This window comes from Aphis gossypii, chromosome X (genome assembly GCF_020184175.1).
Source record: "Aphis gossypii isolate Hap1 chromosome X, ASM2018417v2, whole genome shotgun sequence".
Classification (NCBI taxonomy): domain Eukaryota; kingdom Metazoa; phylum Arthropoda; class Insecta; order Hemiptera; family Aphididae; genus Aphis; species Aphis gossypii.
The window spans coordinates 47,420,602-47,433,282 of record NC_065533.1 but is presented as its reverse complement, the minus strand read 5'-3'; the positions used below and the strand labels follow the sequence as shown (position 1 = coordinate 47,433,282).

At 28.4% G+C, this 12,681-nt stretch overlaps 1 protein-coding gene across 2 annotated transcripts in view; it reads right to left on the bottom strand.

The window, feature by feature from the left end:
- LOC114132148 (carbonic anhydrase-related protein 10) overlaps nt 1-12,681 on the bottom strand; it is a 181,411-nt gene that overhangs the window by 143,244 nt on the left and 25,486 nt on the right. For both annotated transcript variants that reach the window (XM_050205835.1, XM_050205836.1), the window contains exon 2: nt 10,344-10,423. In XM_050205835.1, coding sequence (XP_050061792.1) covers nt 10,344-10,423 — 80 coding nt within the window. The remainder of the gene's footprint in view (nt 1-10,343; nt 10,424-12,681) is intronic.

Here is a 12,681-nt window from a genome sequence, read left to right as displayed (position 1 = left end):
TAGTTTATATTATTTTGTCGAATAAGCAGGTATGTTCAAAATCACGATAATTTTTTAATCAGTAATAATATTCATTCATATATTTTATACCTAAAAAGTTCAAACACTTCGATCGCACCATCGCTTTGATTAGTGGTATTTTAACTTTTTTTAAAAAAAAAACCTATGGTGCTCTAGTGAGTGGCCATGAGTCAGGAGTCTTTTAAATTTCATTTTTTGTAATAAATAATTTAATTAATATAATCAATTTTTTTAACTAAAACATTGATCTGAATATTTAACTACTCAGTTTTAATATTTTTATTATAAATCTACCCATTTACTACCACATTTTGTAATATTCGTTAATATTATTTATTAAAATTACTTTTCCAAACGGTTTTTATGGAGAGTTTTGTACTCGCTAAGACCCTTCCATCCGATGTCCATCAAGTTTATGATGTTGAAAAAAAATAAAATAGATCACAGTATAATATATGTATATATATATGCTTCTAATAATATTATATATGAAGGATCGGTAAATATTAGTTAGCGAGAAATTCATTCGTTGGTAATTTATTATCTCAAAGTACCAGTATCAGTTCAAAGTTTTATTTATTTATTATCATCACATTCGATCCCGAATGTCGTGTGCGTTCAATACAAGAGCGTGGCACGGCTTTGACCGTGGATCGTTGGCAACAGCCAGCAAAGCCATAATGTATATTATATAAATATATTATGGTACCATACACTTTATATATATGTATATCGTCTACTGGAAACGTTTTTTGGCCTGACGTTTTCGCATTAAGCGATGATAAATTTGCAGGAAAAATTTCGTGTTTACGTGCCTCCAGCCACCTATAATGCGCATAGGGTGTATACGAGCATGTCGTGTCGAAACACACGTCGGAGACCGCGTCCCACACATACATATACACATACACAGATCTATAATATATAATATGAACCCTATGGGAAAAGCTTGGCGAGATAATGAAAATTCCGCGGAAAAAAACGGTAGTCTGGAAAAACACGCGCGAGAAAATTAAACACCTACACCTTGCGCGCCCATAAGGGTATAATAATCATTTCACGGCTAGAATTATTCCAAGTCTCTAAAATTTAACAAATAAAAATATATTTTTTTATTGTGTGTCACTGTATGAATAGTTCTAGCTACACCATAGGTAATATTTAGAGGACAAAAAGAAATACGTAAATTATAATGAATTAACTATAAATGCCTGCGGAATTTTAAAGGTGCTAATTACAAAATAAAGTATTAATTTTATTGACCCAGAATAATAGTATATTTTAATATTTATACTGTACGAACAATATGTTTAAATTTAAAATTATAGTACGGCCTACTTCAACAAACGTATTGCATTGATCATAAACACAGAATGAATCATCGTCAAGCATGCTTACCCTATTTTTTTTTTCATCAAATCGTGAATTTATTCAATTTTTGATTTTTACAATTTTTAATATACATAACGAATATATTTTAAAATTGAATTTTTTTTTTTAATACTTGAGGTTTGTTCTGAGTGATATAGGTAAACCTCTATTTTTCAAACTATAACAATTGATTTATAAAAATCTAGAATATAATATAATATGTAATATCGGGATTTACAGTATTTTTATTACAATTTTGGATTTTTTTTTTTTGAAATTATAAATAATTAAAAACTAATATAAATAGTAATGAAATGTTTAAATTACGATACCAACAATAATGTATTTTAAACCTTCTTTTCTAACTTTAAGTCAAATTTTTTTGTGACTCGATTTACTTGATTCTGGAAAGCTCAGCCAAATACTATTTCTCGGACACCGAAATGTATTTGAACTGTCCACGGAATAGAATAAACTTATTATAGATTACAATGTCACTATACAAACACGAGCGTAGAATGGATAACATTGTGTATGCATATTATCATTACCTATCAAAACACTTTGCTGGCATTCGCAGTACGTGAAAAATAACACACACAACACAACGCCATTATTATGACATTTTAACGCTTCGCCGGACCAGAGTCGGCGTTATATTCTGTTATTGTAACATTGACAATATAATATTATCACATCAAAACGCGCGTTTGCTATATTATATAATAATTCGCCAAAATTCAAAATACGCGTGAAATGTGCGATAACAATAATTTATACACTACATCATAATATATGATATTATTGTTGTACTACGGCGTACATCGATGGTAATATTATGCAAACGAAAAATCTCGTCTCCCCGGCCGACTAGATTCGTTTTAACTGACCCGACATGTGTGTAGTAGATATATTTCGTTAGTGATTTAATCGTGGTTTTGCAATAACCTATAATATTATAATATTATAGAATAGCAATATTTTAATTATTATTTGGAACGCTCGTAATATACGCGGTACTGCTGAGTTGGTCGTTTGGCAAGTTGAGAATGAACATTTTCTTTGTGTCGGTTAGGTTAAAAAAATAATTGAAATAAATAATAAATTACGAATAATAAATGAAAAAAAAACAAAACGAAAAAGTAAAAGTAATCAACAATAATTATTTAATTGTTAAAAATACATGATTTGATACGGTACCTTATATAGTATATACATATATTATATAGTAAATAAATAAGAAATAATTATAAGAAACGCTTTCAAATACATTGCCAATTTACTAGAAGTACCAACATATAAGGACCGAAATATCAAAGTATCTAGTTCAGTTTTTATTTCGGGAATATTTGTAGCAACCAATGCATAAATAATTTTTAATATAAAACCTTTTCATCCACAAAGAATAAATACTTCACTATACATGAAAACCTTCTATCTCTTAATACATTTTTACTAGGTAGTAAAAAGTAAGCAGAAAATAAATTCCTTTTATTCTAGATGAACTACATAGAAATTGGACATACTCGATATCTAAAACAGTATAATAGGATTAGAAATATAATAAATGACTTAAAAAAAAAGTAGTTAGGTAACTAAAGAGTGACTTTTCACCTTTCCATTTTTAGGACGCGATTGGTTATATTGACCGCGTGTGATCAAATCGATACACAAAATATTTTTTTTTAATCGATTAGCGCATGTCAAGTCATGAAAATAACAATATGCGTGCTAATAAAAATTACTTTCAATCATAATTGTCTACGATGTGCACCTACTTAAATAAATACTGTCTAATAATAGAAGAGTTCAAAAATAATATTAGTACTATATGACGTATACTATATAGTTTATATAATAATAAATATGTTGGTTAATCTGAACTTTTAAAACCAATAAAATTTGTGATTTTAGGATAAAAACGAAACATCGTTTTTATTGTAATATCTTTAACCTGCGTATAAGTATAATACGAGTAATAATAATGTAACATCTAACAACAAATAAAACTTCATTTATCGAGAAGACAGGAAGCAGCATTCCCAGGACACACATTTTATTAAACAAAGCGCTTCTAACAATTTATTTTACATTAATTGTATTGTTAAAAACTATAAATTACGGACGGCGAATGACAAGATACTAATCTTTGAATGCAAATAAATAATTTTTAATTTAAATACAATCACCGAATATTAGATGTGTCACATATTCACCCAGCGATTGGAATCTGAACCACGTATGTATTTAAATATAAAATGTTTTAAGTTCAAACACTTTTATTTTTATTTTACAAACGATCTCGTTATTTTCGAATATTTTTTCGACCAGATCGGTCGATTAAGATATTATTATTGTCGACTTTTTATGGGAAAAAAGTGTACACATTCATATTTTGACTTTATGAGGAATTTATTAATTTCAACCAATGATAATTGTTTAGTTTTTATCAAAATGCCATATGATTCAAGTCATATAAACTAAAAATGTCTTCTAATTAATTTCGGACGATTTGAACGATATCAATGAATTGAATTTCCCGAAATTAAAGTCTTAAATTATTTTTTCTTAGCAGTCAAACTAATAGATAAAAATCTAATTATGCACGTACTATGGTAAAGGTTAGGTTAAATTTAGAAGGTATAGCTTTTCTGAAAATGGTAATACATATTTGCAATTTATTTTAATAATAATATTATGATCTATTGTGAATGGACGATTGTAATACAATTAAAATAATAATTATTATTATCTAATTTATTTTATTATTTATACATTTACCTTCTATACTTGGATGATGCACAAAAAATGCTCACTCCTTTAGGTTAGGTTTATTTTGTAATTTTTATAGCACGAAGTTTCATAACTCAAAAACTAGAAAAGTTATCTATTTATAATAATAATTTTCAATAAAAAAAAAATATATATGATTTTTAGTGTATTATAATATAATATATATAACATTTATATTATAATATAATTACTGTAATAAATATAACAATAATTAGTGTTAAAAATATTTTTAGAGTTAACGAACATGGTAAATATTAGATTACCATTTCATTTGTTAGAAATTACGTTAACTACCATCTTATCAACTAAAAATTTCTCAAATTTTCATCACCTATAATAATTATTATAGAATACGTATAAGAAGTTATGAAGTTAACTAAATAAATATTATTACTATACAAAAACTTGCGTCTAATTTGTATTATTTATTATTTTTAATTTAAAAAGTTTTTTTTTTTATATATATATATTTCGCATTAACAATAATAAGTCATTAACGAGCAACACCTGTTAAAAGTTTCGTTATTAGTTTGACAGATATTATAAATGTATATACAGTTTTGTATCATAGAGGTGCATGGATAAAAACTGATCTACAGTCAAAACGTGGTTAACGATATTGTTAAAAAAAAAAAAAAAAAAAAAACCGCTGTTTGTTACTGTAATACAGAATAACCCTTACACACCGTAGGGCGTAGGCTGTAATACAACACGAATTATAATAATAAAATTTAATATTATAACACCGCAAACCATGGAGTCGGATATTAATTAGATCTCTCTATTCCATTAAAAAAAATATATATATACATTAACAGATGGATACCTAAGTTTTGAAGAAACGAACTTAACAAAAAAAAATATATATACATTTTAGAACTCGCGGGCTCTGCTGCGGCAAATAATAACACTTACTTATTTATTACGGGTTTACCATCATTAATAAATAAATGTGAACGTAACATTTTCAATAGTCCAAATATTATATATTTTAGTCACTGATCAATCACTTTATTATATATAGTTATCTGCACCACAGCCAGCGTCCCTTATTTCATCGCCAGTCCTAATACGATTCTAGTTGTGCAAGCTGTGTGTATATTATACGTATATATAATATATATATATATACGATATGCATGTACCAATAATAATATGACGCGATGACTTTTCAATATCGATTCGGTTTACGGTTCGGGTCTTGTTTACATTACGCAGAATTGTTAATGTTGTACACGTCACACGGCTTTAACATTTTAAGCACAAGCCCGACCCGGCGTACAGATCACATATTCCCTTCATTTGCTGGTTGAATGACCCTCATATAATCTTATGCAATTAATGTACAAACCGTATCGCAGTATCCGTTCAATTATACTAATATAGGAACAATTGTATTATCGAAACCATATACTGCGAATAGTATAATATCTAAACGCGGCTGTTCCGATGAAATAGAGGTAGGTGGTATATCAAACTAATTAGCAAAAAGCGACTATAAAATCTGGTGACATCTGTTTTTTTTTTTTTTATTAAGGTGTTTTCTCGAAACAGAGATCGTATTGATTCAGTGCGGAATTATATAATAGGTATAACTATTCGATGACGTTTTAAAAAAAAAAATCACGAGTACCTCTATTTATACATCGAGATAGAATTTATTGATACGATGAGTTTAAATTATACAGCAATTAATATAATTGTTGTTTATTACAACTAAGAATGTTTAAATAAATATTATATTATGTATATTGTTAAAAGCGTGCCGAACATTCATATTGTTTCCATGATATTTTTTGTTAGAGAAATGTATACCTACTTTACCTACTATCTATAACATATTAGCAATTATTATTACTAACTCATAAGACGGTATCGATAACAAATCGGTTTATTTTTAATAATTTTTTTTTTCGATAAATTTATCTACATAAAAAGACAATTGTATAGTATCAATAGAAAAAATAAAAGTTTAAATACTTATATACGAGTACTCTCTACATACTATTTTAAGGTATAACGTAAATAATCTATTACAATATTGTATTATATTATCTATAGTATGGATTCTATACTAATATAAGATTATATCAATGCTTGAATAGTTCACCTCAAAACCATATTTTTTTTTAAATTTAAAATTTTAACAAAAATCTCATAAATAATTTATTGGCTTCTGACAAATGAATATGTTTGATTGTTTGCAGTAAGATTGCCTTTGATTACAAAAAATAAGATGGTTTATTATAACTGTTTATTATAATTGTGAAAAAGTATTTAATATTTTTTCATCATTACCCTCTAGATTACTATATTAAATGTATGAGTATTTTATGTTTAACAAATTTTAAGATAGGGTAAATTCACTGGCATTTTTGTCACAGGTAACGCTGTGCAGAATATTTTTATGTTATCAATTTTTTGGATTCACGTAGTTGATTATCTTTAGATTACTTATATTTACTTGGGTAGACGAATTTATTTTTAAAAGCAATTATGTAAATATATCATCTCAGGGTATCAACTTTCACGCAAAGTCATAAAAACTTTAAAATGTTAACAAATTATGATCAGTGTAAGAAACAATAATCTTCATTGCTAATATTGTTAAGTTGTGACATAGAAAACTTTGAAGATATATTTACTGTACGTTGGCTCTTATTTCGGGTATTTTGTTACGGTAATAAAATTTAAATTAACTTAATAGCAATAAGATATTTATATTATTATTTAGTAAATTGAAAAAAAAAACAATCCTTATCAATTCATTCATAATATAATGCTCGTTTTAGCAAGATAAATAATTTTTAAAAAATATTAGTAAATGGTGGAAAATATACCTAATAAGAAAATAATTAAAGAAAAACAAAGTTTTAAATTGTGAAAATTAACATCCTAAACTCCAGTGTGTTTCTTTTAAATAACAATACCACCCAAACTAATATAAAAAGTTCTTAAATGTTCACATTTGAATTATTTTTTTTAACTATTCATATAATATAACACAATATAGGTATATATATATATATATATATATATATAAATATTTACTAACGCTCTTACTTTTGTTGGAAAATCCATCACATGATCCAAAAAGTTTGTTATCCTTGGTAGTTGGCATATACGATTTTCCATGGTCATATATCATATATTTTCATGACACATACAAACACACACGCACATTATATATATATATATTATGTATTTTTATATCATATATTCATACATCAACTCTATGAGTTATTTATTTAGATTTAGTTTTTCTTTTTGATTTTAAACGGGACTTGTGATAACCATCTATAATCTATATCGTAATATGTTTATTCAAATACTACTCAATTTTATTCCAAAATTACGTATCCGAGCAACAGTCTATCGTACCTAACCCATTAGCTGATAGATTAACTGACAATTTATTGAGGATTGGATGAAGGTTAGCTATCCTTATAATGCGAGTCGGGTTTTAGAATAGATGAAGTTATCATTTTTAACATTTGTATTAATAACACCAATAATGGCCTAATTATTTATTCATTTTAAGATGAAAACTCATTGCTCAACTTTGCAATGTCACCTACTTTTAAACCATCATCAATTGAAGAAAGGAAGAATATTTTATTAACTGAAACCAATGTTGTTTTATGGAGTTGAAAACATGTTTTCTTCAATTATTACCACGAGTAACGAGGGCTTATGGGTCATATAACTATTGGTATGTTTTATTCATATGTATGATATAAAAGTTAATATAAATACCTCGAATTAAATAACGAAGCAGTTGGGTTTATCAACGTGATTATCAAACTGTTGTTTTTTCAATCATTTCAGCACTTTCTAGGTTCTGAGCGAGCTTTGGAGTATGCTACGTATGTTTTGGATCCGTGTAATGTGACCTACTTTTATCGTCTCACCAGTAGAAGACAACATAACCACGTATGGATGATAGACAATGGGTTGTTATCGGAGCACTAATGACGTATACTGGTAAAATCAGATATAAAACTACGATTCTACGTCGGCCGTGTAAAACTTACGAGAGCATAATACAAAAGTGGCAAGAAAGGAAGTTTGTTTGGTAGACTGACTCAAATCAACACCTGTCTATACAGACACTTTTTACAAAACTTTTACAACAAAAACCACAAAAAACAACGTACTATTTTCTCAGAGAAAATGTGATCGAATTTATATCTAGTGCACTGTACATACATATAATACGTATATATTATTTTAACTCGATTACGTTTCTAGATAATTAAAAAAATAATGTTGCATTTTTTTTCCTATTGATATGAAGGGTACAGGAGAAGTAACAGTAGTAGTTTATTTCTGTATTTTTTTCAGGAGAGCAAAAACAAAGTTTATAGACTTCTACCCATCTAATAATTAAACAACAATTGTATTTCAATATTTTAGTAAAAATGTTTAACTTTGAAATGTAATTGAAGTAAAATTGAAAACCGTAATGATTATTCAGAAAAAAAAAGTACAGACGGTTTTTCACCGGTTACCTAATCTTTTCCATATTTTAATAATATCATAATAATATGATGTACATCCTTTATCAAATAGATTTATAAATTACTTAAATATAATTTTCAGTACCTAATAGTAATATATATTATATTGTATTATATAGGTATATTTCTGCAGTATATTGAAGCCAGTTAAACGACTGAATCATTTCTCATGATATCAAACCATGAACTTTTTTTCAAAGTCGATTTTCAAACTTTTAATGTAAATCGAGTACCTCAAAATTTAACACAAAGTTTTAATGTTATTTAAAAGTATATTAGTATATTATATCTATATTATTCCCAAAAAAATGTACTCTAATCAAATTTCAAAATTATTGAGTTTTTAATAGTTTAAGGGGCGCTAATAAATTTATAGGGGGGCTAATTATGGCTTTGGAGGGGATAAGCCTCCTTGGTCCCCTTGCGTTTTGCGCCTATAAATTTATTTATCATCTATTAAAATAATTGTTTGGCAATTTTGTTTGTCGAAAAGTTAAACCATTTTCAATAACAATCTTTTATCATAAATAACAAAGATTTATCAATTCAAATTAAACACATCCGCACTACAGTGCCTATTCAGTGAAGAGGTACACTTAATTCCTACTGTACAGCAGAGTGGTTACTTATTCGATGGATTTATGTTTTTTGATAAAACATACTTAATTATATTATATTTATATTTTCGTAAAACATTTGAATATCTTATTAATGCGATATGGCTGCATTAGATAACATAACGGTTAGGATATGATAATTTATAAAGTACTATTAAATTTTCGAAATTTAAGGCGGTTATTGCCAAGGAATTACAAGGAATCCCTACCAATCACCGTTGTAATCGCCCAACTCGAGCTACAACACGGAGGATAACAATTTAGTAACTTCTAATTTACAGGATAATAATAATTGAGTTTCATATTATAATCCGCGTAATGAGCTACGATTTTAAATCGTTTTAGACTATGATATAGTGGTAACATTGATTAAAACGCGACCCATCAAATATTCGAATTTAAATACCTACTACAACTGCTTGTAGTGAAGTGCACCAAATAATGTGATTCATTTAGTCCGATATATTATTAGCATATAATAGTTTTCGTCACGGTGACAAGAATATGACACAATCATGGACAGTTCAAACGATTAAACGTTTTATTGTTTGATCGGGGTAATAATGTGGAAAGGACTTTTCGTACGTGACAATACTGAAAAACGTGAGGGATTCGAAAAACGGATTAGAGTGACTGTAAATGTGAATAAATACAGATTTAACGCAACATTCACACATAAATTATAGGCATTTTGTTTACACACCATTGAAACGTCCCCTCTTCATATAGACGGCAATCGTTACACCATTGAAAACAAATAAAATATCAGATAAAACCGCCGGAACGTTCGTGGCTACTTATAATATAGCATAATTTGTGGTAACTCGTCTTATTAAAATACAAGTTTATTACTTTAATATTATTTAAGCCATGCCGATACGATACAGTTACTTTTTACACTGTCTCTTATCGTTGAAATCGATACCGTAATATTATATTATCTGATTTTGATTATTTTAACCCACAAGATTATTCGATAAAAAAACATTTATACATGTATTATTAACAATTATAATTTTACCTGGTATGAGCGTTTGTAAAAAAATTCCAATCGCCAAGATTGATGGTAACATTGCCACGGATGAAATCATCCGAGATAATCTGAAATAAAAACACAATAATAATATTATATTAAATCGTTTAAAAATTACCTATGACAATATGTGACGTTTAGAAAAGGAATTAACAAATTTGATACTATAATTGATATTACTATACCGAGTGGATATAAATACGTGTGTGTGTGTGCGTTACTGAATGTCACTATCTCAGAATTGAAATCATAATATAGCACAAATACAATTTTTTATTCAGAGAGATAGTTGGAGTTCGTAATGTCAGATTAAACTTTTTTTGTTCCTTACCTTTGGTACTCGTATGTGACGCTAACGTACAAGAATTTGTAATCACTAAAAGTTCCAAACATAACTAATAGGGTTGGATATTGTGTTTCAGAAAAATAAAAACGGTTTTCTCGATGTCGCGATGTGCCTAACTATAGTATGAAATTTAGTGGATCCGTGTATCGCAAAAAAAAATTGTTCAGACTATTAAAATATACATTAATTTATCTCTATAGATATTTTTGTGGGAGTAACCGAATTGGTTCCCATTTTGTGTGAATCATACAGAGTAACTTTTAGTGAGACGTTTTCGAAAAATAAAATTAAATACTCTAGGAAGTATAAGATAAAACGTAGGTATACGTCGTATAGGTAATAATATACATATTTTATTTTTATTTTTATTCTTACGTACTCGCAGTATATAAGTAATTTTTACCCACCTGATGAGAAAATTGTTATACTCGTATTTTATGATAAATATTTGATATATACCGCACCTACGTACACATCGCACTCGTATATTTCATCTATATATATATGTATACCAAAGCCCGTTTTTACCGAGTGTCGCGACGACGATACTGTGGCGAGGAAGGTGTGGGAGTAAAAAAAATATGTATATATAATATATATAAATAAAACTCGTCTCAAGACATCATAAAATTGAAAACGTAACATAATACAAAAAATGTGGGGTGTACGGCAGGAAATAATAAGTCTCACTTTTTTTTTTTTCGTTCGTTCCGTGTGCGCTTGCTACCCCCAGTACCAATAATACGAGCACACGATGAATGAGACGACCCTGTGCGGTTGACGCGAAGCGTATGCGCGGTAAGTATATTATATCATTATATATGATATTATTATTATTATGACGAGAGAGTGTATTATATATATACTGTAATGTACAATATCGTACGAGGTACCTATATATAATATCTACTGCGCGAGCGACGCCACCGGGCCGAGTACGCAGTTTTCCCCGGGCCAAATCGTAAGTAATCACTTTAATTATTATACGTATAATGTTATATAATACAATATAGGTACCGTGTGTGTGTGTGAGTGTGTATATTTACAGTGTCAGCCTTGCGACACACCGGGCGAAATCCACTTTGTCTCACATATATATATATATATACTTATGCGCCGTTGTAACAGCTACCTATCTACCTACCATCGCGATATCGTGTTACCGTCGACGAAAAAAGTCATTTATTATGATTTATTTTTGTTTTTTTCGACGTACGAAAATATGTTTGTTATAAAAAAAAAAAATAAAAAAAACCACAAACTTAACCACCGAAAGTCGCGCATATTATCTTTCCGTCGTTGGCCCACATATAGATATCGACGACAAAAAAAAATATACATATATACATAATGTTGGAACAATAAATACATTTATACGTAATATGTATGTATATTTGTGTGTTTTAAGATAAATCTATCACGCGTGTATATTACATGTACCTACAACGTATATAATATAAATATATATATGATGGCGTGTGTGTGTGTATGTGTGCAATTGCAACCGTCTAATAACGAAATCCCGGGGGGGCAATGTAACGAAAACCGAGGGAGAAGAGCAAACATCGAGATCAAATAATATATATTTATATATATATGTGTGTACGTTTACCACACTTGAAAAGAACAATTTATACTCCACGTCGGCGTTATGACATATTGCCAGCTATCGGATGATATTACTGCGTGCTTTTGTTTTGTTTTCGTTGTTGTTATTACTATTATTATTATTATTATTATTATTTTCTACACTATTTTTTAAAGTCAAATCTGATACGTGTATCTTTTTTTCCCCGGACGGTTTAACGTTTAAGACGTATCCCAACATATCATACATGCGCGCGTACGGTTTGACGTTTAAGCAACGATATAACTACCACTACCACTATACTTCACTACATTACACCACTCCTCTGTTGCTGTTGTTGTTGTAGAGCAACGTCTGGGCTATTACTATTATTATTGTTATTATGAACGATG